Source organism: Callithrix jacchus, chromosome 4 (genome assembly GCF_049354715.1).
Source record: "Callithrix jacchus isolate 240 chromosome 4, calJac240_pri, whole genome shotgun sequence".
In the NCBI taxonomy this organism is placed as follows: Eukaryota; Metazoa; Chordata; class Mammalia; order Primates; family Cebidae; genus Callithrix; species Callithrix jacchus.
In genome coordinates this window covers 76,309,603-76,337,219 of record NC_133505.1, presented here as the reverse complement: position 1 = coordinate 76,337,219, position 27,617 = coordinate 76,309,603, and the positions used below count along the sequence as shown (strand labels likewise).

At 38.8% G+C, this 27,617-nt stretch overlaps 1 protein-coding gene and 1 pseudogene across 3 annotated transcripts in view; one reads left to right on the top strand and one right to left on the bottom strand.

Annotated features, from left to right (window-relative positions):
* LOC128931787 (uncharacterized) overlaps positions 1-26,678 on the top strand; it is an 82,244-nt gene extending 55,566 nt beyond the window's left edge. The window contains exons 4-6 of one of the 2 annotated variants that reach the window (XM_078369510.1): positions 13,622-13,730; positions 15,171-18,621; positions 24,114-26,678. In XM_078369510.1, the coding sequence (XP_078225636.1) occupies positions 13,622-13,694 (73 nt within the window). In that variant the 3' untranslated portion in view covers positions 13,695-13,730; positions 15,171-18,621; positions 24,114-26,678. Of the gene's footprint in view, positions 1-13,621; positions 13,731-15,170; positions 18,622-24,113 lie in introns of those variants that run through there. The other variant, XM_078369509.1, reaches the window with a different exon arrangement.
* On the bottom strand, positions 1,334-4,825 carry LOC108591222 (protein FAM32A pseudogene; annotated as a pseudogene). Its single transcript, XR_013534327.1, has one exon. The product of XR_013534327.1 is annotated as a protein FAM32A pseudogene (transcript).
* Positions 26,679-27,617: the final 939 nt, after the last annotated feature.

The following is a 27,617-nucleotide window of genomic DNA, read 5'->3' as shown; positions in this document are numbered from 1 at the left end:
CAGGTCTCTCCCCTAGCTTGTGGTTTGCTGGTAGTCTTAGGGATTCTTTGGTTTGTAGAATCATCATCTGTGTCTCTGCTTTGATGAGCACATGGTGTTCTTCCTATGTGTATGTATCCTCTCTTTGGATCCAAATTCCTCCCATCTGGCTGGGTGTGGTGGCTCATGCCTATAATCCCTACAAGCACTTTGGGAGGCCGAGGAGTGCAAATCCTTTGAGCCCAGGAGTTCAAGACCAGCCTGGGCAACATACAGAAGTACTGTATTTTTTTGGCTCTACAAAAAAATACGAAACTTAGCTGGGCATGGTGGCTCACATCTGTTGTCCCAGCTACTCAGGAGGCTGAGGTGGGAGAATCACTTGAGCCAGGGAAGCAGAGGTGGCGGTGAGCCGAGATGGTGCCACTGTACTCCAGCCTGGGGGATGGAGGGAGACACTGACTCAAAACAACAACAACAAAAAATAAAAACAAGAAACAGTAAGAAACAATCCCCCCTATTTTATAAGAGCATCTGTGATATTATATAAGAATCCACCCTAATGATCTCATTTTTTTTGAATCGTACTTTAGGTTCTGGGGTACGTGTGCGGATCATGCAGGATTGTTGCATAGTTACATACATGGCAAGGTGGTTTGCTGCTCCAGCCTCCCCATCTATATCTGGCATTTCTCTCCATGTTATTCCTCCCCAATATCCTCATCACCTGCTGTCCCTCCCCTACCCCCCAACAGACCCCAGTGTGTAATGCTCACCTCCCTGTGTCCATGTGTTCTCATTGTTCAACACATGCCTATGAGTGAGAGCATGTGGTGATTTTCTGTTCTTGTGTCAATTTGCTGAGAATGATGGTTTCCAGATTCATCCATGTCCCTACAATGGACACAAATTCTTCATTTTTTATGGCTGCATAGTATTCCATGTTGTACATGTGTCACATTTTCCTTGTCCAGTCTATTGTTGATGTATATGTGGGTTGGTTCCAGGTCTTTGCTATTGTAAACAGTGCCGCAATGAACATACGTGTGCATGTCTTTATAATAGAACAATTTGTAATCCTTTGGGTATAAACCCAGTAATGGGATTGCTGGGTCAAATGGAATTTCTATTCTAGGTCCTTGAGGAATCGCCACACTGTCTTCCACAATGGTTGAACTAATTTACACTCCCACCAATAGTGTAAAAGTGTTCCTATTTCTCCACATCCTCTCCAGCATCTGTTGTCTCCAGATTTTTTAGTGATCGCCATTCTAACTGGCGTGAGATGGTATCTCAAAGTGGTTTTGATTTGCATTTCTTTAATGACCAGTGATAATGAGCATTTTTTCCTATGTTTGTTGGCTTCATATATGTCTTCTTTCACAAAGTCTGTTCATATCCTTCACCCACTTTTGAATGTTTTCTTTTTTCTTGTAAATTTGTTTTAGTGCTTTATAGATTCTGGATATTAGCACTTTGCCAGATGAGTAGATTGCAAAAATTTTTTCCCATTCTGTTGATTGCTGGTTCATTATAATGATTGCTTTTGCTGTGCAGAAGCTCTGGAGTTTAATTAGATCACATTTGTCTGTTTTGGCTTTTGTTGCCAATGCTTTTGGTGGTTTAGTCATGAAGGCCTTGACTATGCCTATGTCCTGAATGGTTTTGCCTAGGTTTTCTTCTAGGGTTTTTTTTTTTTAACTGGCTTTTGCTTTATTGTATAATTTACCCAGGAACCCTAAATCCCACACTTGGTTTTTCTCTTCTGCCTTCATTATTCTTTCAATAGCTCCATCAAGAGAGATTATTTCTCCAGCAGCACATGTAGGGCATGTGTGTCCTGGTTGACAATCAAACCACAAGATCCCAGCCCTCCACCATGGATGCCTGAGCCCTCCCATTTGACTGCACGCATGGCTGTCTGTGCTGGCGCTCTGTCCTGCTCCTGTCACCCCTGAGGCGTTAGGGTAGGAATGCCAAACAGGCTCCAGGTAATGTGTCAACTCTGAGTAAATACAAGAGTCTGCTAGGAGCCCCCGGCTGAGGACTGAGAGGCAGGCTGTATCTGGGTTCCATGTCAAAGAATGCTGTGATCCATTAGCAATGTCTGCATGGCAACGCCCATTAGAAGTACCTGGAAGGAGGGTTTTGGGAACAGGCTCAGAAAGGAACAAGGCGTGTCTATTCCATTCTTCCCCTAGGTGGTTGTTTTGCCAGCCAGGCTGTGCTGTCTCAGTGGCCAGGTGGCTAAGGAGGAAGTCCCAAGGCCACAGAGTTGCAAGTGGCTTCTCTGGGGACTGCAGGGAATAAATAGCACAGGCCCCAAGCTACAGGAAGCTCGCAAGGGCACCCACACTGGGTCCTGCGGGGTTCTGCATATGGCAGGCCACCTGGCATTATCAGCTTCTGACCCTCTGGAGTCCATCTCATCCAGGAGAGGAGAGCTGGCTGGCCTCAGAGCGTTAGCTGCAACTTGGGGGTAAAAGCATTTACCTCTGGATAAACTTAGAAACTTTCCATCCAAACGAAAAGGGTATATCTTCTATATGTTGCCAAGAAACCTAAACTGAGGACAAGGACAGTTTTACTTTAATCAAGTTCCAGAATGAGGGTGCACAGCTTCGAAGAGCAGTCTGTAGCAGAAGATGTAAGGGTGTGTGTAAACCCCTGTGTCTAGAATATACCAAAGGAAACACATACAACCCCAGCATGGCCTTTGGCGAACCCTCAATGCTGCTCCATCCCGGGGGTAGGCAGCGACTTCGTCCAGCTGACGTTGGGAATGTCGTAATGCTCCATGAGTGTGTCCAGGTGTCTGTCAAAGTCCTCCACTCTCTGCTTCTGGGTTTTGGATGCTTTCTTCAGGATCCTTTCCATTTGCTGCTTCTCCTGCACTTTCTCGAAGGCTGCCTGGGCTGGGGTCTGCTTGTCCAGGCTGCGTTGCTTCTCCTCCTCCTCCTTTTTGCTCATTCCCATTGCTTCCAGGAGTTTCACTTTGTCTTTGTCCTTATTTTTCTTCTTCCGCTTAGTCACTCTGAGTTCTGCAACGCCTTTCAGCTTCAGGGGTCCCTTTTGGACCTGCTCATAGGCTTCCATGACACTCCCCAGTGGTTCATTGATGGACTCTTCTTCTAGGGTTTTTATGGTGTTAGGTCTAATGTTTAAGACTAATCCATCTGGAGTTAATTTTAGTGTAAGGTGTCAGGAAGGGGTCCAGGTTCTGCTTTCTGCACATGGCTAGCCGGTTTTCCCAACAACATTTATTAAACAGGGAATCCTTTCCCCATTGCTAGTTTTTGTGAGGTCTGTCAAAGATCAGATGGTTGTAAATGTGTGGTGTTGCCTCGGAGGCCTCTGTTCTGTTCCATTGGTCTATATCTCTGTTTTGGTACCAGCACCATGCTGTTTTGCTTACTGTAGACTTGTAGTATAGTTTGAAGTCAGGTAGCCTGATGCCTCCAGCTTTGTTCTTTTCGCTTAGGATTGTCTTGGCTATGCAGGCTCCTTTTTGATTCCATGTGAAGTTTAAGGTATTCTTTTCCAGTTCTGTGAAGAAGGTCATTGGTAGCTTGAAGGGGATAGTGTTGAATCTGTAAATTACTTTGGGCAGTATGGCCATTTTCACAATATTGATTCTTCCTAACCATGAACATGGAATGTTTTTCCATCTGTTTGTGTCCTTTCTTATTTCCTTGAGCAGTGGTTTGTAGTTCTCCTTGAAGAGGTCCTTTACATCCTTTGTTAGTTGTATTCCTAGGTATTTTATTCTCTTTGTAGCAATTGTGAATGGGATTTTGCTCTTGATTTGGCTCTTTGTTAGTCTGTCATTGGTGTATAGGAATGCTTGTGATTTTTGCACATTGATTTTGTATCCTGAGACTGCTGAAGTTGCTTATCAGTTTCAGGAGTTTTTGGGCTGAGATGATGGGGTCTTCTAAATATACAATCATGTCATCTGCAAATAGAGACAATTTGACTTCCTCCTTTCCTAATTGAATGCCCTATATTTCTTTTTCTTGCCTAATTGCTCTGGCTAGAACTGCCAATACTATATTGAATAGGAGTGATGAGAGAGGGCATCCTTGTCTAGTGCCAGTTTTTAAAGAGATTGCTTCTAGTTTTTGCCCATTCAGTATGATATTGGCTGTGGGTTTGTCATAAATAGCTTTTGTTATTTTGAGATACATTCCATTGATACCTAGTTTATTGAGAGTTTTTAGCATAAAGTGCTGTTGAATTTTTTATGAAGGCCTTCTCTGTATCTATTGAGATAATCATGTGGTTTTTGTCTTTGTTCTGTTTATGTGGTGGATTATGCTTATAGACTTGCGTATGTTGAACCAGCCTTGCATCCCTGGGATGAAGCCTACTTGATCATGAAGGATAAGTTTTTTGATGTGCTGTTGCATCTGTTTGCCAGTATATTATTGAAGATTATTGCATCTATGTTCATCATGGATATTGGCCTGAAGTGTTCTTTTTTTGTTGAGTCTCTGCCAGGTTTTGGTATCAGGATGATGTTTGTCTCATAAAATGATTTCGGAAGGATTCCCTCTTTTTGTATTGTTTGGAATAGTTTCCGAAGGAGTGGTACCAGCTCCTCTTTGTATGTCTGGTAGAATTCGGCTGTGAACCCATCTGGACCTGGGCTTTTTTTGGTTGGTACGCTATTAATTGCCACCCTAACTTCAGCCCTTGTTATTGGTCTATTCAGGGTTTTGATGTCTTCCTGGTTTAGGCTTGGGAGGGTGCAAGTGTCCAGGAATTTATCCATTTCTTCCAGGTTTATGGGTTTGTGTGCATAGAGTTGTTTGTAGTAATCTCTGATGGGAGTTTGTATTTTTGTGGAATCAGTGATATCCCCTTTAATGTTTTTAATTGCATCTATTAGATTGTTCTCTTTTCTTTTTTATTAATCTGGCTAATGGTCTGTCTATTTTTCTTTTCAAAAAACCAGCTCCTGGATTTATTGATTTTTTTTTTGAAGGTTTTTTTTTGTGTCTCAGTCTCCTTCAGTTCTGTTCTGATCTTAGTTATTTCTTGTCTTCTGCTAGCTTTTGAGTTCTTTTGATCTTGTTCTTCTAGCTCTTTCAATTTTGATGATAGGGTGTTGATTTTAGAGCTTTCCTTGCTTCCCATGTGGGCATTTATTGTTATAAATTTTCCTCTAGACACTGCTTTAAATGTGTCCCAGAGATACTGGGTACATTGTGTCTTTGTTCTTGTTCAAGAGCTAGTTGTTCAGTTTTCATGAAGCTGTGCAGTTCCGAGTTTCTTAATTTTGAGTTCTAATTTGATTGCACTGTAGTCTGAGAGACTGTCTGTTATGATTCCTGTTCTTTTGCATTTGTTGAGGAGTGATTTACTTCCAATTACATGGTCAATTTTAGAGTAGGTGTGATGTGGTGCTGAGAAGAATGTATATTCTGTGGATTTTTGGTGGAGCATGCTGTAGATGTCTATTAGGTCTACTTGGTCCAGATGTGAGTTCAAGTCCTGGATATCCTTGTTAATTTTCTGTCTCATTGATCTAATATTGGCAGTGGAGTGTTAAAGTCTCCCACTATTATTGTGTGGGAGTCTAAGTCTCTTTGTGTGTCATTAAGAACTTGCTTTATGTATCTGGGTGCTCCTGTATTGGGTGAATAGATATTTAGGATCATTAGCTCTTCTTGTTGCATCGATCTTTTTACCATTATATAATGCCCTTCTTTGTCTCTTTTGATCTTTGTTGACTTAAAGTCTATTTTATCAGAGACTAGGATTGCAACTCCTGTTTTTTTTTTTTTTGCTCTCCATTTGCTTGGTAAATCTTCCTCCATCCCTTTATTTTGAGCCTATATGTGTCCTTGCATGTGAAATGGGTTTCCTGAATAAAGCACACTGATGGGTCTTGACTTTTTATCTAATTTACCAGTCTGTGTCTTTTGATTGGGGTATTCAGCCCATTTACCTTTAAGGTTAATATCATTGTGTGTGAATTTGAGGCTGCCATTTTGAGGCTAGCTGGTTGTTGTGCCCATTAGTTGATACAGTTTCTTCATTATGTCAATGGTCTTTATTATTTGGTACATTTTTGGAGTGGCTGGTACTGGTAGTTCCTTTCCATGTTTAGTGCTTCTTTCAGGAGGTCTTGTAAAGCATGCCTGGTGGTGATGAAATCTCTCAGCAATTGCTTGTCCATAAAGGATTTTATTTCTCCTTTGCTTATGAAGCTTAGTTCAGCTGGATATGAGATTCTGGATTGAAAGTTCTTTTCTTTAAGGATGTTGAATGTTGGCCCCCAACTCTCTTCTGGCTTGTAGAGTCTCTGCTGAGAGATCTGCTGTGTGTCTGATTGGCTTCCCTTTGTGGGTAACCCAACCTTTCTTTCTGGCTGCCCTTAGCATTTTTCCTTCATTTCAATCCTGGTGAATTTGACAATGATTTGCCTTGGGGTTGCTCTTGCTGAGGAATATCTTTGTAGTGTTCTCTGTATTTCCTGCACTTGAATGTTGGCCTGCCTTGCTAGGTTGAGGAAGTTCTCCTGATTGATATCCTGGAGAGTGTTTTCCAGCTTAGATCTTTTCTCCTCATCACATTCAAGTATACCTATCAAACATAGATTAGGTCTTTTCACATAATCCCATATTTCTTAGAGGCTTTGTTCATTTCTCTTCACTCTTTTTTCTCTAATCTTTCCTTCTCACTTTATTTCATTGTGTTGGTTTTCAATCTCTGACATCCTTTCTTCTGCTTGGTCGATTTGGCTGTTGAAACTTGTGTATGCTTCATGAAGTTCTTGTGCTGTGTTTTTCAGCTCCATCAAGTCATTTATGTTCTTCTCTACACTGGTTATTCTAGTTAGCATTTCACCTGGCTTTTTTTCCCCAGGTTCTTAGTTTCTTTATACTGGGTTAGAACGTGTTCTTTTAGCTCAGAGAAGTTTGTTATTACCCACCTTCTGAAGCCTGCTTTTGTCAATTCATCAGCTTCATTCTTTATCTAGTTTTGTTCCCTTCCTGGTGAGGAGCTGTGATACTTTGGAGGAGGAGAGGCCTTCTGGGTTTTGGTGTTTTCATCCTTTTTACTCCAGTTTCTTCCTATCTTTGTGGATTTATCTACCTGTGGTCTTTGTAGTTGGTGACTTTTGGATGGGGTCTATGAGTGGACACCCTTTTTGTTGATGTTGAACGTATTTCTTTCTGTTTTTTAGTTTTCTTTCTAACAGTCAGGCCCCTCTCCTACAGGACCATGTGAGGTCCATTTCAGACCCTACTTCTCTAGGAATCACCTGCAGGGGCTGCAGAACAGTAAGGGTTGCTGCCAGTTTCTTCTGTTATCTTCATCCCAGAAGGGTACCCAACAGATGTTAGCCAGAGCTCTCCTTTATGAGGTGCCTCTTTGGATACCCAGGGGTCAGGGAGCCACTTGAGGAGACAGTCTGTCCCTTATCAGAGCTCTAGTGCTGTGCTGGGAGCTCTGTTCTTCCCTTCAGAGCTGCTGGGCAGGTAGGTCTAAGTCTGCTGCAGCAGAACTCATAACCACCTCTTTTCCCAGGTGCTCAGTCCTGGGAAGGTGGGGCTTTATTTATAAGTTCCTGACATGCTGCTGCCTTTTTTTAGAGATACCCTGCCCAGCAAGGAGGTAGTCTAGTCACAGTCTGCCAGCAGAGGTGTTGCTGAGCTGGTGCAGGCTCTGCCCAGCTGCTGTGTGAACTTCCTTGTGGTTTTGTTTACAGAGGTACAGTTAGAACTGCCCTGGTAATGGCAGACTGCCTTGGTAGTGGTGGACTGCCTCAGTAATAGGAGATGCTCTTCCCCCCACAGAGCTGGACTGTCCCAGGTCGAGCTGTGCTTGCTGCAAAACTCGCAATCCAGAGCATTCAGATTGCTGGTCTTTGTTGGGGTGGGACCCGCTGAGCCAGATAGCCAGATCATCTGGCTCCCTGCTTTCAGCCCTCTCTTTTTCAGTTGAATGGGTGGCTCTGTCTCCCAGGCATTCCTGGCACCAGTTGAAACAGCTGCTAGATTTGTGTGAGTTTTTGTGCGTAAACCCACAGTGCCAGCTGAAACAGCTGTGTTGGAAACTTGTGGCACTTTTCAGGCCAGGAATATCCTCATCTGTGTGTGGTAAAAATTGCAGGAGAAGTGCAGTATCTGAACCAGAGTGCTGGAGTGGATGGGAAAAGCCCCCAGTGGCCTCCGTTGGGTAGGGAGGGGGTTCCTCCAGGGATTGCACTTCCCAGGTGAGGCAAAGCCCTGCCCTGCCTCAGCTTGCCCTTTTTGGGCTACAATGAGTGTGCAACCAGTCTGATTGAGATGCATCTGGTACCTTGTTTGGAAATGCGGTGATCACTCACCCTCTGTATGTCTCTTGCTGGGAACTGCACTCCAGAGCTGTTCATATTTGGCTATCTTGGGTCTCCCTTAATAATCTCATTTTAAATTGATTACCTCTGTAAAGACTAAGTACTATTCTGAGGTACAGGGGTTAGGATTCCAAATTTTTGGAGGGGACCACAATTCAACCCATAACAATTCCTCTTCCATTTTAAAAGTTATCAGTATACAATAATTTTCTACATTTTACCACATAAGAAATATTACTTTTTCATAGTTGATTTATATTTACTCTCATATTTACCTATTTTTTTGCATATGATTTTTTTTCTTGAATATTAAATCTTCTGTCTTTGATCATTCTACTTTTGCCCCGAGTACTGTATCCTTTTGAAATTCCTTTAGTGAAGTTGGTGGGAGATTAACTCCCCCAATTTGTGTTTGCCTGAAAATCTGTATTTTATTTTCATTCTTGAGAGCTAGTTGAACTAGGTTTCCAGTTTTAGATGAACTTTTATTTTCTCCCAGAACACTATAGATGTTTTCTTGGTTTTCATTTTTGCTGCTGTGACATCACTCTAAGTTGTATTCCTTTGAAAGTACATTGTCTGTTTTAGCCAGACACTTTCATTAAATCTTTTCTCGTCACTGTTGGTTTCACTTTAATTTACAATGTGACTGAGTTAAGATTGGTTTTATTCTGTTTAGATTTTTTGTTTCCTAACTCTTATTTTTGTCTTTACTAAGTTGTAGAAAATTATCACCTGATATTTTACAAATATTTTCTTTTCTTCTACTTTTTTATTCTGGAACTCCAATTACAAATATGGCAGACCTTTTCATTCTGTCTTCCATCTCTCTTAAACTGTCCTTTATGTTTTCTTAATCTCTCTATGCTAAATTCTGCATAATTCTTCAGATTTAGTTAATTAACTTCTCTTTGGTTGTGTTTGGTTTGATTAACCCACCACTGAGTTTTAATTTAAATGAATATATTTTTAGTTTTATAAACTCTATGTAGTTCTTTTCCAACCCTATGTAATCAAAAAATATCCTCTTAGTCTTCTGTCGTGTTTAAAAAATATATATAATTTACAGGAACATACTAAGCACATTTATTTTATACTCGTAATATCAACATTTCAGGTCTGATGTGATTCCTCTAATTCACGGCTTACTGTTTTTGTTGACTCTGCTAACTGTGGACTGTTTCCTTGTATGTGTGAGCTTCTATTTTTCTGAATTTAATTTGAAGAAAACATAAGAATGCCTTTCTCCCCATGGGTATGGGTTTTTTTCTGGTAGGTGCTCTACCAATCTGGTGCACTACCCACCTGGAAGCACTTTAAATTGTCAGCATATCCTTGCTTGAACTCTGTAGGTGTTTTAAGTTCAAATCCTCAACTCAGGTTCCAATAAGCTTGTACTCTGAATTCTCAAGGGATACTTTCACTTACCTGAAGCCAAGGACTAAGATTTTAAAAGTTTGCTTTTGGTTTTCTTCATCAAAAGATGGATTTTTTTTAGTTTGACCTTTCACCACGAGTCTAGCCCTGTAAGCATATTAGTCTTATATATGAGTTTTAGTTATTCGCCCATCTTACTAGATAAAAGGGCTTATTTCCTATTCCTTTACAAGGCTGTCAAAAGCCTAACCTCTGTTTCTGGTGTTGTTAGATATCTCCAGGGAAGTCAGGGCTTTAGTGCTAGCTTATCACTCAGTTTCATTTTGCCTTTTGTTTCAAAGATATTTCTCTCATAATTTCTAGATGCTTTTGGTAGGAGAATTTTTACAATGTCTAGTCCAACAGAAGTGGAAATATCTCTACATCTCTTTAAATAAAAAAAATTACCACCTCCATTCTAGCAAGGCTATTTCAATCAATGTTAACATGTTCAAAGACTAAATCTAAATGACATATTTAAAAGCATAAAAATAACCTTTAATATGAAATGTGGGTTAATGTGGAGGTAATATCAAGAAAATAAAAAGAAGGAATGCCAAGACTATTAAAACTAGTACAAACATTTTACTTAATAAGCTGTCTATCCTCCTAGCCATTATTGTCCCAGTGGTAGATGAATTACAGTTATGATGCAAAATTTGAAACTTATTTGGAAATGCTTTTGTCAAACGTGATATTGATCAAACAGAATTCTTTCAGTGAAATTCTTTAAAAATAACATTTTAGCGACACGATCTAACTTTCATTTCTTTATCTCTTAACTTCAATATATTTAGTACTCGGAAAGTTAAAGCATCTAGTAAAAACTCTACCGTTTAAGCACAAATACATACTTACACAAAGAGCCTTTTGGAATTAAGCTGGGAAGGTAATTTAGATAAAACTTAATCAGTTAACTGATCTTCAGTAAAATTAGTAAAACCAAATTCATTCTATTAGATTTCTACAATTTCTCTTAAAAGCTACCCTAACACAGAAGAATAGTATTTAATCTCAGAATCGATCTTCTTAGGCTAATTTAATTAATTTTTATATTCAATGGATGATCACAATGTGTGGTATTTTTCTTTAGTATAAAAATGCTATTCTAGATTTCTCATCTTTTGCTGATTCCATATAGTTCAAATTAGGCTGGTGATAATCACCAAGGGGTATGTGATCTCTAATAACTGTAAAATCTTCTTAAGCTTTTTTCTACTGGCATTAGCATAGTGTTTACCTTGGCAATGGAAGAGAAGCCAAAGGACATAAAGCACCCGGTAGCATTTTTAATACACCTGGCACAGATTTCTGGCAGTAGCAGCATCCAAAAACGTGCATTAGCTCTGGTTTTATTCAGTCTCTTACAAGAAGGGGGAAAAGAGGTAAATGTGCAGTTGGCAATTTAAGAACTGCTGAGCTATGGGTCAAACTTTGCTTCACTGAATAAACAATAAAACTCCCTCAAACTCAGCTTAATATTGCATGGTCGTTAGCGACTTCATCATCAAAGTTGGTTTGACTGGATTGGTGCATACAGATGAAAAATCATCTTTTTAAAATGTAAATCATATCATGCAGTGGCCCTGCTTAAAACCCTTGAAGCAATTATATTGCTCTCAGAATAAAATTCAAATTTCTTATCAAGGCCCGTAGGACCTTACCAGATTTGTCCCCTATCCTTCTCTCTAACATCATTATATAACAATCCCTCCTCTCTCACTGGATTCAGGCCACACTGACCTCCTTTCTACTGCTGTAATATGCCAAGTTCTTTCTCCAGCCAAGGAAATTCAACAAAGAAAAGATCATCTCTAAATTGAGCTAGAACAACTGGATATTTTTATTTAAAACTTAACTTTGATCCATGTATCACATTTATAAAAATTAACTTAAAATTTATTATAGGCATACACATAAAAACTAAAACTATAAAACTTTGAAAAAAACATGGAAGAAAATCTTTTTTATCTGGATCAGCCAAAGATTTCTTGAAGACACAATAAATAATATTTCTAAGAGAAAAGAAACTGATAAAATGCATTTCATCAAAATTGAAAACTTTTAAATTTTTAGACATGGGTGAGGGAAACAAAAAGGCAAGTCATAAATTAGAAGAAAATATTTGCAAAATAAATGTTTGACAAAGGGCATGTGTCCAAAATATAAAATGAACTCTTAGAACTCAAGAAGAAAACAAACAACCTATTAATGAGAAGATTAAAAAAATATTTGAGTGGAAACTTCACAAAAGAAGATAAACAAATGAAGAAGAAGCACATGAAAAGACTCCCAACATCACAAGTCATCAAGGAAATGAAATAAAAATCAAAATATGATAGCATTACATACCCACTAGCATGGCTAAAAATTAAAATACTGACAATGTCAAGAGTTCATGATAATGTAATGTAACGATGACACTCATACATTGCTGATAGGAATGTGAAATGGCACAGTCACTTTGGAAGTCGTTATGGCAGTGTCATATAAACATATATACATCAAGCCTACTTTTAGGCATTTATCCAAGAGAAATTAATGTCTATGTCTACATGAAAACTTGTACATGAAGCATTATCCACTATTGTCACAATCTGAAAACAAGACAAATGTTCACCAACATGTAAACAGGTAAATTATGATATATCTAGATGATGAAATATTACCTGGTAATAAAAAGGAACTCAATACACACAACAACCTGGGTGGATCTCAAAAGTATTATGTTAAGTGAAAGAAAACAAACAAAAAACTACATACCATTTGGTTTAATTACATGAAATTCTAGAAAAGGTAAAAGCATAGTGAGAGAAAGCAGAGGAGTGGTTGCCTGGGTCTAGAAGTTGGGGCAGAAGATCAATTGTAAAGAGGCACAAGAGAACTTTTTAGGGTGATGGAATTGTTTTGTATCTTGAATCCAATTACCAAAGTTCATCAAACTGTGTGCAATTTCCAACATTCATTGAATGTACACTTTAGGTGACTTTCATGTTATAATAAAGTCAAAAACTTAGCAGTAACCACAATTGTTTAAAATCAGACTAACAAGATTTGATGGGAGAAGAAGCATATTTTATGACTAGCATTGTAAAAAATTACCATTGGGTGGTGATGATAAAAAAACGACTTTGACTTTTATTCATCCTTAAAGGAGAATGGGAACGAGGTGTAGAAATAAAAACAAGATTTAGTCTGCATGATGACTGGGCCCCATGACTTCACACACACTGCTTCCAAAATACTTGTAGTCTCCATGTTCCCCCAGGCATTTAAAGGGTTATTTTCTAGCAAAATAAAATAACCCCAGAGAAAAAAGTTCTTCAAATATGAATAGTGGAAGTCACCTAGTGAGTAGGTGGTTCACATCTAATCCCCTTAGAAAAAATTCCTGCAAAGGGAAACACCATCCATGCATACAGCTTCATAGTGCCTCACTCACAACCACTCACAGCCTAGAATCAACAACATGATGTAATGAGAACAAGAGAAACATACAAAAAACACAGAGATCATGTATGGAACAGGAGGAAACTTCAAAACTTATGATTCATATCTAACAAAAGACAAGGTAGATATTACATTCAGTCAATGCATAAATTAAATTCAGTCAAAGCATAAATATATAAGAACAAGTGAGACAGCCACTTGGCAGAAATAATTTCATTAATTCATTCCACAAAATATTTTGGGGACTCACTACTGTTTTATACTCTGCTGAGCTTTATATTGTTGAATGAGATGGAATTTGAGTAATTCCAAATAGTTAATTAGTTAATTTGATGAATTAAGTAATGGAAAAATATTAAAGTATGCTTCACAAGACCCTGTCTTGTTTTCTCACTAATAATTTGCTTTTAAAAATCATTTATTCAGCTTGGACCTCAGTTTATTCATTCCTGAACTGGGCATAAAAATATTTGATCTTGGGACATGGAACGAGCAGTAACTGGAAGCGGGACACAAGGGATCTTCTAGAATTCTGGTAATGCTCTCTTTCTTGATGTGTGGATGTGTTCAGTTTGAGACAATTCACTAAGTGGTATATTTATGACTTGTGCTGTTTTCAGTGTGTATGTTATACTTCAACCAAAAGGTTACTTCCAAATTAGATGAGTTGTAAGGCCTCTTTCCAACCTGAATTAATTTATGATTCTATTACTGATTTAAGTAAAGGATTATAGTAGAGAAAAGAAATCTGGACAGGAAATTTTAAAGCATGATTCTAGTCTCAGTTTTTTACTAACTAGCTGTGACTTTTCACCAAACACCCAGTCCTTGAGGGACCCCTTTTTCTCATGTATACCTTGAGAGACTGAATCAATTTAGATTTTCTCTAACATCCCTCCCACTGGAAACATCTGTGATGATTGTTACAAACATTTAACCCAACCCAGTGGTTTACCAAAACATTATTGAGTTGTTTGCAGCCCTTCTGTTATAAACACATAAGCATCAGGTGAGACGTTTTTGGTTTGTAAATTGTACTAATGACAAGCATGACTTATTCTCATAATTGAGTTCTAGATCCTACCAGAAATCTTCTTTCTGCTATTAATTTGCTTAGGGAACCATTCTCTTTGTAATAAAAATTGGGTATTAAGTAGTTTTACTGTACTCTGTAAATGCATTTTCATGGGCATGCCTCAAAAGGTTTTTCTTCTCCTGTTTTGCTTTTATAGTCCTTCCCACATTATCCATTTTCCCCGCTCAGAGAAAGACCCTGACCCTCTAGCTTTATTCCTCTCTTGAAATGCTCATAAAATTTTTTAATTTAAAAATCATTACTCTTTGGATCTGCCTATGAATCTTTATTTGAAACAGAGAAATCATGGGAGTTATTCTGAGTTTTTGACAAAGATTGTAAATTCTTTAATTCTTTTCCCTATAAACCATTTCATTTATAGGTCTACTTCAGGGATTAATGGATCATCTAGCATAAGCTGTTTCTTGCCTCTGGATAAGTGTTTCCCCCCAGAATTTAATAGACAGAAAGTACTTCTTAAAATTTTAATGTTATTAACACTTAAAAAGATGAATTTTTCTGAAAACATTTTTATAGGAATCTCTCCCTAAGGGTAGCCTTTGGAGACTCCCTTAGGCTTTTTAGGTAGGGGGAGGGATTGTTGTTGTTTTTAAAAAAATAAATTTTATTTTGTATATTTAATACATGCATCATGTTGTGGGATACATGTATGTAGTTTAAAAGGTTATTATAGTGAAGCAAGTTAATATATCCATTACCTCACATAGTTACTCACTTCTTTGTTTTTGTGGCAAGAGTAGCTAAAATTTGCTCATTTAGCAGGATCCCAAATACAGTACAATTTTATTACCTATATTCCCTTGTGGCAATTTTGATGTTTGGGTCAGTTACTTTTATAAATTATTTCTATTCTTTTACTACTTTGTTATTCTCTTGCAGAAAAGTGGACAATCTGACGTTGGTCGCTTTTTTTCTGAGCCCCTGGGAACTTGGACAATGAATCACTTCAATTTCAAAATCCTCTATATTTGGCTCTTGGTTTTTCATCTTTCCCATTCCATTTAGAGATAGTACATGGGTGCTGCTTTTCTGGGAATTAACACTTAAGACATATTACATGCTTAAAAAATTAGTCACTAATGTGTGTTTTCATGACATCTTGCTTTCAAATGTCATTATTTCTCATTTCTTAGAGGTCACTGTACTAAAAAATACAAAGTCCTAAATGGCAAGAATTCACTGTAAAAGATAGCTTGTCACGTTATTCTTGAAGCAGATATACATTTCTATTTTACCTCACCAAGTTTATAGACTCAACAAAGAAATGAAGAGGCATTGAACAGAAATGCCCTTAAGTCACCGCAGAAAGGTAATTACCTCTCTTTTTTTAAAAAAATATCCAGAAGTCTACCCAGGCCTATGCTGGTAATGGACTGGGTTACCGCCAACCCTCAAGCTGACATAAAACCCTTCAGCTCTCTCGCTGTCACATTTTTCTTTCCCCTGGAAAAATCACCTTCTCTTCTCTTTGCCAAACAATATCCCTTCTGTAATTTTAAGGCCATTCTTCTCAATCCTCTCCTTTCAAAATAAGACTGACCCATAAAAAAACAATCATCTGTTTCTCGATGTGGTTGAAGATTTCTTCTTTTGGAGAGAAAGAAAGAAACCCTGAGATGTGACATCCTGTTTCCTCCAGACCCTTTTCCTAAAATCAGAAACAAAGGCCTCTATGTTCCTATATCAGAATTTGCAAATCCAGTCTAAGGGGAATGTATGGCTTACTGCATAAGGATTCCTGCCCTCCTTCAGATCAGCTGATCTCTAGTTAAATAATGGCAGCCACCAGAACCATGCACTCTGTGCCCCATTGCCTGGTCTGTCCAGGTAGGTCACTGTGTCAAGCACTGGGAACACATAGGCCCAGGGGACTATTGTCAACAAAACCATCTTGTTCACCTTGCACTTAGTGCTTTTACGCTTATAAGGACCTTTAGCAAACGTGTAATTTTTACAAATCTCTGAGGATAACCTGATAGGGAAATAGATTTACTCCCCCATTTCATAGAGACTATGGGACTATAATAATAATAATACCACTTTTGCATTTTAGGAAAGGAAGAACTAGAATCCAATTTTCCTTTCTTCAAGTCTTCACAACCTCTACCTGTAAGCCTCTAGTCTTAATCCTGAAATATCCCTGTTATATGGTTTGCCTATCCCTCACCAAACCTCTGGTGAAATTAATCCCCAGTGTTGGAGGTGGGACCTAGTGGAGGGTGTTTGGGTCATAGGGGCAGATCATTCATGAAAAGATTAATGCCCTCCCTCATGGGTGAGTGTTTAGTTCCTGAGATAAACATTTATTTTAAAAAGTGAGGCACCTCCTTCCCCACTCTCTTGCTTCCTCTCTCACCACGTGATCTCTGCGTGCACCTGTTCTCCTTTGCCTTCTGGCATGAGTGGAAGCAGCCCGAGGCCCTCACCAGATGCAGTTGCCCAGTCAGGATCTCTCCAGCCCCAACAACGTGTGCCAAATCAATCTTCTTTCTTTATAACTACCCAGTGTCAAATATTCCTTTAGAGCAACGCAAAACAGACTAAGACAATACCATAATAACTCTACTTGTTTTATTCTCTCCTCTCTTATAATCTTTCACTGCAGATATGTTACAGTACCAGAGCACAAAAGCCAGTTGATTTGTGCTCAGAACCCAAATAAGCTCTTTTTTTAATGCTATTCTCATGTGCTCAGTTAATTGTACTAAATTTCCTTCTTTAAGAAGTTTGAACTTAGTGATAATCCTTGTGGCAGTTTTCATTCTATTGTGGTCGATAGTAGGCAAAGTCAAAAATGCATAGTTTCAGGAAAATCATCAATCAACTGGGCAAATATGAAACTGTCCAGTGAGGAATAGAGCCTGCCATTACACGTAAAGCAGTATTATAAAATATCAGCCGGGCGCAGTGGCTCAAGCCTGTAATCCCAGCACTTTGGGAGGCCGAGGCGGGTGGATCACGAGGTCAAGAGATCGAGACCGTCCTGGTCAACATGGTGAAACCCCGTCTCTACTAAAAATACAAAAAATTAGCTGGGCATGGTGGTGCATGCCTGTAATCCCAGTTATTCAGGAGGCTGAGGCAGGAGAATTGCCTGAATCCAGGAGGCGGAGGTTGCGGTGAGCCGAGATGGCACCATTGCACTCCAGCCTGGGTAACAAGAGCCAAATTCCATCTAAAATAAAATAAAATAAATAAAATAAAATACCATGGAGTGAATCTCTTAGTCTCCAACTGGCTAAGTCCCACATATCATCTTTATCCTAAGCCAATAGAAAAGCAGGTTTTCAACATGATCACTTATTTCTCACCATTGCTGTGAGTGACTCTAAGAACAGCATTAACAAGGAACATTGTCCCAGGATAGCTGTCACCCACATAATCCCCAGGATGGTTAGTAAGTGTCTCTGTCTGCCTTAGCATTTTTTCCTTGCCAATGCACTATCAACAAAACGAATGTACTTCAGGATGAGCAGTCTCATCAAAGTTTGTGGAGTCATGGTGTCTGATTTTTAGAATAAATGATATTTATACCAACAATAAAAAAGGGTTTGTTGTTTGTATAGTATATGCAGGGCTCTGGGCTTGGCCTGAATGATACAAGATGGCACCAGACACATATTTTTACCTGAAGGAACTGACAATATAACTGCAGGTGCAAGACTTGGATCTAAAAATTGAAAGTGCCATTGCAATTTAGTACATTCATGTGTCACTTAACGATGGAAATATGTCTTGAGAAACACTTCATTAGGCAATTTCATCCTTGTGAGAACATCATGACCTACTTACACAAACCTAGATGGTATAGCCTGCTCCATACCTAGGCTATGTGGAGTAGTCTATTGCTTGCAGGCTACAAACCTGCACAGCATGTGACTGTACTGGATGCTGTAGGCAATTGTAACATATTAGTATTTGTGTATCTGAACATAGAAATACTAATATGTTACTAATTGTAACATTAGTATTTGTGTATCTGAACAAAGATACAATATTATAGTTGTATTTGTTTATAATTTTATACAGTATTGTAATTTATAATACTATCACATGAGAGGTCCATCATTGATGGAAACATCATTATGTAATGCATAACTGTACCTTAAATCCAGAATAAGTGATGTGGCATATAAGCATATGGGAGCTCATAGGCTGGAACGGTTTGGAGAGTTAAAGCAGGTGGGAGAGCCCATTAACTCTGGGTCTCACAGAATTTACTGGCTACATTTACTCCTCATTCAGTCCTCAACATTATCATATGAGACAACATACTATTATGGCCTGTGTTCCTCTTCTGTTTTGCAGGTGAAAAAATGGAGGCTTGGAGGTAAGTAACTTGCCTAGATCACACACCTGGTGTTCAGACAGTCTGACGCTGGAATGCTAGCTCTTAACCATGTTGTAGATAGATGAGGAAACCCTTCTATCTGAATGTGAAGATGATTGGGAAAGGGACCCATACAAAAGCTCTGGGAGAAAGATCAGTGTAGCCAATAAACTCTGCTAACTGGAGTTTATGATGAAACACTGCAGAGGCCATCCAGGATTGTGGCTGGCTTTGCCAGTTCACACCCAGTTGGCAAGGATGACTAAAGACACACAGCACGAGGAAAGGAACATGGACAAGTCGAGCAGACAGCATCCTCCAGTACACCAGAGTTTATGGAGAGACCTCTGAATAACAGCCGCATCCTCCAGTACACCAGAGTTTATGGAGAGAACTCTGAATAACAGCCTGGCAAGACAAATATCTTAATATATACTGATACACCAGGGTACCAAAATTGTGACTCCCATACAGGGTACAGATCATGAGGTAACTGACTTAATGAGAGCAGGACAGGGAGGCCTGGGGAACCCATCCCCAGAGTACAGGAGGCACTGTGGGGAGGGTCAGTGGCAGCTGCCAGAAGGAAGGTTAGCCACAAGAAGAATTAATAGGCAGAAGTTATGGCATAACCTTTTTAACATTAAGTTAAACAAGGTACACCAAACTGCCACCTGGTAGGAAAGGGCACTGGATTTGTCATCAGAGTAAGATGTACTCTGGAAAGAGGAAAAAGAAAGTCCAGTGCTAAGGTCCAAAGACAGAGACCAAGTAGCAGCAAAACTGAGTTGATTCCAAGTCATATCTTTCCTGGCAAAAGCCTTGACATCTCTTTTTTCTGGGTCAGAATTGAGCAAAAAGCCCAAGATGAAATTGATTGAATCTATATGTAAGAATCAAAGACCCCTAGCTGTGGTTTAATAAGTCTTTAGAAGATGGGAACTAAGCAGCACCTATAATAATTTCTATTCATTTTTAGCAAATATTTATTGGGTGTCTACTATGTGCCAGGCACTCCAACAAGCGAAGGACTACAGCAGTGAGAAAGACAGGTCTCTGCTCTCCTGGTACTTATATTCCAGAGGGAGCATAATTAAATAAATTAAGATGAGGCAAAAATGTAAAAAAAGGTTTTAAAAAGTTTTGCAAAGGCACAGAGGCAGGAAATGTCATGGGTTGTTTGAAAGAGAAATAATTAGTCTGGTTGCAGCAAAATGTTTATGGAAGGAATCTAGGGAATTCATCCATGCACTGAATTCAGAATCACCAAAATGGTGCATGTTGGAGCTCAACAAGCCCACAGACCACCTGCCGAGTCCCTCCTGTCTGCAGAGGAGAATTGGAGTCTCAGAAAATGGGGGTAAGTGGCAGTATGAAACACAGATCTTAGTGAAGACAGGTCCTATTGCCATTTATTTGATGAAAATTCTGCAAATCATTAGTCCACTGGATTTTTTAGTGGTTTAAAGAAATGCAATGGTCATGGGAGCTGGATCCAGGCCTGCCTCTTTTACCCTTATCTGTGTCTTCGGGCAAACTCCTGAGATTCACTGAAAGCCTGGAGGCTGATGCTCCCAAAAGCCCCTTCCAATTTAGAAATCCTTTAATGCTTTAAATGATTCTAGCCCAGTGTATAAGTCCATTTTCACACTGCTATAAACAACTTGCCAAGACTGGGTAATTTATAAAGGAAAGAGGTTTAATTGGCTCACAGTTCAGCATGGCTGGGGAGGCCTCAGGAAACTTAGAATCATGGCAGAAGATGAAGAGAAAGCTTCAAGATGAGATTTTGGTAGGGACACAAAGCCTAATCACATCACCCAGTTATCAGTGATGACTCTTTAGAGGTATCAGCACAAGCTGGGGAACAAGGCAACACGCAACCCAGCAGCAGGATTCAGGTTCTGGTCCTGATTGTGGACCCTGCTGTGGTCTTGAACAAATTACGTAATCCCTTAATGTCCTCATCTATGAAGCGCGGGGTTGCACCAGGCCATTACCAAGCCACCTCTCAGTTCGAGTCTTCTTTGAGTCTAGAGTCTTACCTCACTTTGATGGTGAAAAAAGACAAACACATGACTTTTTTAGAAAAGATACCAGCTCTCAGTGAAAACATCTTAAAACAAACAGCATTAATTTCTTGCTCCTTTACATCTCATCTCCTACACTCTACTTTGTAATTTTATGGAGTCACTGGTATAAAATTTCAGTTACAATGCTTGCCTTCAATGCTCATGCAGCATTTAAATAAATGCATTTTTAAGTAAAATGAAAGAAGAATACAGGGTCTAGGAAGAAGACAAAAAGTCAATAAATTATTAAATCTATTTCTCACAAATTAAATGCATTGCATTGTGTAAACAGGATTCTAATACAACCAAGCCCCCTCAGGTAGTTCACCCACATGGCTCTATAAATGCCATTAGCACTCTCGGTGAGCTTTATAGTGCATATGAATGTGCTTGTTCTAACAATACCATCAACTGTTTCTGAACCAAAAGCTGTCAAGATTTCCATTTCCTTTATTCTAAGTGGGAAAAAAACCCCAGCTCTAAGTGAGACTTATAATCAGAGAGAAAAGTGACAGAATATTGGCTAATTTGCTTCCCTAAGAGGCCTTAGGCCTCTTAGAAGTTCTTGCCTAGGGTCTGACTGTTTTATTATCCCAGTTTTTCTTTTCTCAGCTAAAATCATGGTGACAATTCAATTTAAATCTTGCTGCTATAAAAATATTTTTTGTTTGCTTCAGGAAAAAGGACCCAAGTGTACAAACAAAAGTCAGAAAATATAATATGCTCAATTCCATATTCATTCATGGCTGGCATCTTTTAGCATTGCATTTAAATTACTGCAATGTGACTTCTGGAGTGCATAAATAATAGTAGCTAGTGTATATTGAGCACTGACTCTGTGCCAGGCACTGTGCTAAATGATTTATATCTAGTATCTCATCCAATCTTCCCAGCAAATAAATCTTGGAAGCAGTCAAATGCGTTGACCTCTCAAAGCCAGCTCTGCCTCCTAGTTTTATTTCAGTACCATGGTCCCATCACTCCACTTGCTATGTAGGCCTGAGAACTTGGTTATTCTTATCAAAAGAAATTCAGAGACTCACCCTCTTGTGCAATGTCTCTCACACATGTGTTTTCACTTCCTTTTGCTTGTTCACCTCATCCCTTCCTTCCCCACTGACCTCCTCTTTTATTTATCAGAATGCTGCTGGTGCAGAAATGCCTAGCCTAAATCTCCCTCCTCACTGCCCACTTTCTCTTTACTCTCTGTCCCTGCCCCTCCCACATCCACACACCTACACACCTGTTTTCTAACTGATCTTGTCCTGGGTAATCTTGTCCAGCAATAAAACCCACTCCCTCCCACAGCAAGCACTGACTTGGTTATGCAGTTGGCATTTTTACTAATGCTTACTGCCAGCTATCTCCTCTGATCTTTAAGTCTTGTCTTTCCAAGTAAAGTGAAATTCCTTGAGGGTAGGACCATCTCTTCTGCAGTTACTAGCTCAGGGGCCCAGAAAAGAAAATCAGGAATAGCTAAATAAGTCATGTATGTGGGATATAATGAACTAAGCAGTATTAAACATATTAACCATATATAGTGTTTATTAGGGGGTCAGATACAGTAACAACAACTGTTAAATGTAGTCATTGATACATATCTCTGTTTCACTAATGAGAAAACAAAGTCACAGAAAGCTAGGTAACTTTAGCAAGGGCACAAAACTGGCAGATAATGAGGTGAAACAGGCTATCTGATTTCAACATCTAGTTTTCTTGAAAAAACAAAAAAAGAATTGGGGCTCCCTCCCTCAAACACATGTTCTCCTCAAATTTTCTATTTTCTGTAGAAAATAGAAATATATTCTATATTCCCTTTCATTACAGTTTCAATATCTGAAAAAAATAAGAAAACAGTTGGCCAGATAACCCCAAACACACTAAGTGCCTGCCACATCCCTGTCAGCAAAATTTTAGCTTTTCATGAGTGAAAGGAGAGCTGGAATTAAAATTCATCCTCATGACTTAGGCATGTCTCCATTTGACTCATTTGCTTTTATTTGGTTTGAACTTAAGAGAATGTTCAATGACCAGGCAGAAGGGAATGCCTGATCCTTAGAGGAAGCAAATCAGTCTTACATGGTACTACTTCAAGCGTGTCAGGAAGCTAACACTGATATCAGACTTAAACTTGGTTGGCCGGTGTCTGAAATCCTACCACTATAACTTCATCCTTTAGAGTAAGGGTTTGATGTTTGTTAAAAGCAAAATTCCCACAGAAAGAGAAGCACCTCAACTGTTGCAGCTGTCACTTCAATAAAGAGCTGAGATCATATTTCAATGAGTGGGAGTAGGAAGGAGTGCATTCCGTGACTTCTGTGTCTAGACAGGCAGCCTGGTCTGGTAAAAAGAAAGTATTAGCTATGTATCCGAATGGCTGAATTCAATTTCTGACTTTGTTACTAGATTTGAAAAGTTTTGGACAGCCAATTAGGCCCTCACAACCTCCATGTCAGGTGTCAGAGGAGGATGCTAAAGTGATTTATAGGGCATCTTCCAGAGGTGTTTGCCTACACTCCCCAAGTAAAATATGTGCCCCCTAAGGCAGAGACCACGTATGTTTGGAGTCAACTCTAAGTCCCAACACCCAGAACATGTAGTTATTGACTGAATGTGCCTCAAAGAGTACATGAATAATTATTCTTAACTTATAGCTGGGATAATGGTCTCTCCTAGAACTTTAGACGTTTATACTAACTGCTTCCGAGAAAATTTCACCCAGATACGTCATTGTCATTTAAAACTCAAAATGTCTAAGACTTGAATCACCACCTTGCTCCCAGTACCAGTTCCTTCTCCTTAACAGTATCCTTGGTTTAAAATGATCAACATTCCTGATATATTGAAATTATATGGCTTGAAATGTTCAACATCTCCTTTGCTTCTGCCTCCGAGCAGTCCTAAATCCTGCTAATTCCTTGTTTAGAATTCCTCAGATCACCCTCTCCTTTCTGTCTCCTCTGCCAACCCTCAATCATGCTTATTACCTGTCACTGGCATGTCTGAAACCTCCTAGCTCTCCTTCTAAACAAGTTAGCCGCATTTAACTTTCTGATACAATATTTTAAGAACATCATTTTGTAAATATATACAACTATAATTTGTCAATTTGTAATTTTAAAAATTAAAATTAAAAGAAAGCATCATTTGCTTCCTCAGAAGCCTTCAGCAGCTAACCACTATCTATGTGAATCTGTGTTTGACTTCTGTAGCCTCAGGTACAAACATTGCATCAACATAAGGTCCAGTCAGCAGATGACAGAAACACCAGTAATCTGAGCTGGTAAAATTTAATATAAAGAATTGTTAACTAGGTAAAGATAGTTAAGCACTAAAAGGTATAAAAGAGAACGATTTATAATCCTTTGGATATATATCCAGTAATGGGATTGCTGGGTCAAATGGAATTTCTATTTCTAGGTCCTTGAGGAATTGCCACACTGTCTTCCACAATGGTTGAACTAGTTTACACTCCCACCAACAGCGTAAAAGTGTTCCTATTTCTCCACATCCTCTCCAGCATCTGTTGTCTCCAGATTTTTTAATGATCACCATTCTAATTGGTGTGAGATGGTATCTCAATGTAGTTTTGATTTGCATTTCTCTAATGACCAGGTCTACTATAAGGACACATGCACACGAATGTTCGTTGCAGCACTGTTTACAATAGCAAAGACCTGGAATCAACCCAAATGCCCATCGATGATAGACTGGACAGGGAAAATGTGGCACATATACAACATGGAATATTATGCAGCAATCAAAAACGATGAGTTCATGTCCTTTGTAGGGACATGGATGAACCTGGAGAACATCATTCTCAGCAAACTGACACAAGAACAGAAAATGAAATACCACATGTTCTCACTCATAGGCGGGTGTTGAACAATGAGAACACATGGACACAGGGAGGGGAGCACTACACACTGGGTTCTGTTGGGGGGAATAGGGGAGGGACAGCAGCAGGTGGGGAGTTGGGGAGAGACAGCATGGGGAGAAATGCCAGATATAGGTGAAGGGGAGGAAGGCAGCGAATCACACTGCCATGTGTGTACCTATGCAACTATCTTGCATGTTCTTCACACATACCCCAAAACCTAAAATGGAATTAAAAAAAAAAAAAGGTATAAAAGAGAATACTAAGGTACTCAAAGTTAGCAACTCCAGAAAGCAGTTACTATCCCTAAGGCCAAGGGAAAGTGAGTAAGGAAGGAATGTGGAAATTTAGAGGAAAGAGCTCTGCAAGACTTAGAAATATTCAACTTCTGTGATAAGGCATGGATGCACAGAGATGCACATCTGACTGCTGTGAGAATGAAGAAACTTGATGGAGAGACCACCTGGGAATCACCCAGCACTGAACTGTGGGAGCCTGTGCTTTGGTGAACATTACAAGGATCTCCTCGACATTTCCTCACTAATCTGCTTGCTACTGCCCAGAAATAATGCATGCTGGGCTTAATACCTAGGTGACAGGTTGATAGGTACAGCAAACCACCATGGTACAAGCTTACCTATGTAACAAACCTGCACAACCTGCACATGTACCCCAGAACTTAAAGTTAATTAAAATTCTGCAACTTCAAATTTTGTACCTAATGGAAATCATAATTATTGATTTAAAATGAAAATGTGGGTAAGCTCCATTTGTACTCTTGTCTCTGTTGTGGTGGGCCTGTGAGGGCACAGAGGGAGTGTTGAGGAGGAAGAAGATAACCAACAGGACAACATTTTGGTGGTGGTGAGCAATTTGTTTTCTGAGCTCTTCTTTTGTATTATTTCTAAATAAAATATAACAGTATTCAAGGTAAAGGGGGAAAAAAGCATACTCCGTGAAACAAGAAAAGTCCTTTTTTCCTGCCATTAACACTTTGCAATCTCTTTTTTAGCATCTTACCGACAGAGTTTAGCATCAAATCAGAGAGCAAAGGAGAAGTGTCTGCAGTGTCCAGCTCCCCTATTACAAAGCAAGGCAAAGAGTGTTTGGAGCTGAGATGTACTGTTCTTTCCCTTGCTTTTTTTAAAAAAAAGAGTATCAAAGTTCCCTGCACCAGTTGGAAGTGACATTTCTTTCTTTTGAACTGCTATTTTACCTATTTTGGAGACCAATCATGTAACACTAATAGTGTGTTACTAGATATTCTAAATATTCTCACATAATATGTTTCCCTCATACTAGATGACAAATTCCTAAAGGACAATTTTCTTTGAAAATTTTTGTGTTAAATACAGGAATTGCATTTAAAATGTATAGCTTAACTACTTATAAATAAAGTGAATATTCTTGTAACCACCATCATGTTAAGACAAAGACATAGAATGTGGTCAGCATCCCAGGAGTCTTCCATGTGTCCTTCCCAATGACAGCCCCCACCTCTGCTCCCAAGAGTAACCATTGGCTTTGACAATAATCACTTCTTAACTTTTCTTTATTACCCAAGTACAATTCCCTAAATCTTATAGCTCATCTATATTTTTTAATGTCTTTTAAATCACTCAATTTATGCTTTCATCTCTGTCCTTTTCCCACTATATTTTATTTGTGTAAGAAACTGGATCATTTATCCTATAGAATTTCCAACAGTTTATTGCATTCCCATGGTGTAGTTTAATATGTTCCTCTGTCCTCTGTATTTTTTTGTAAATTGTGTTTTCTGTAAATCAAAAGGCACAATCAGATGCAGATTCAACATTTTTAATAAAACTTGTTTAAATAATTTTTTGTGTTTTAGGGAGTACATGATATTTAATTTTTTTTGTGATGTCAGCAACCATCGATGTTCATTGTCCAAGGCCTTTAACTCACTAGGGGTTGCATACTGGGGATATTCCAACTCTATGATTCCTTGTCCATTTATTTACTGGGATCCTTCTATAGAGAAAGGCTTCCCCTTATCTACTATTTGGTTATCCAGTGTTACATTTCATATAGAAAAAACAAAATGAATGCTAGATTTCAAAATAAAGAGTTGGTTAAAAATAAAACCAGTTATATGGAGTTTTATAATTCATTATAATCTTGTGAATTTTGTTATTGGGCTTATTGATGTTCAAATTGCCTTATTTTTAAGTTGGTTCCAACTTTTGACAAAACCTACTAGTCTTTGGTGGCTTCCTTGATATCTGCTATACTTTAAGCTTATTGTACATTTTCTGTCCAGCACTGAAACTAGCCATTTCTCCAAAATTCCTTGGTTTCTTTTAATGGTAAATAGTAAATCAAGACCAAAAACCAGGGGCTAGGTATATAGTAGCCTCAGTATAGTTTCCACGCCTTTACCTTGGACAGGGCTATATATAACAGATTGAGCTAGGAGATGTATACATACACACTCATACACACATATATAGAGCTAGGAGATTGAAGTAGGATATATACATACACACACACACACACATATAGAGTTATCATACTATATATATATATACTTACCTATAGAGAGAGTTATAATTTCTAGGTCATTTCAATGGGCAGAACTAAGAGGTAATTATCATAATTATATGGACCACGCTAGAAGAGAAAAAGAACAAACACATATTCTACAGAATAGAACAAATTAGGACAGAATGAATATCTTAGCTTGTTCCATTATATCTATATACTTATATATTTATAATGATTATATGTATATCACTGTATCAAGAATTATTTCTAAGTAATGTAAAAAAACTGTTTTTCCTACTTACACACTCAACATTTCTGGTCACCAAAATTGGTGGGGACTCTTCCTCACACAACAACTGATTCTCCAGTGGACACCAACTGAGTATCCCATAATGCAATTCAATTCTGACACAGTCTACCTGGAGTTAGAGTCAGATTCCCAGGTTAAGGGTTTAGTCCCAAAGACTGCCCCCATGGCAGATGCTAGTTCCATGTGGGCCTCTGGAACTGCTGACTGACTGGCTATAAATTGGAAGTAA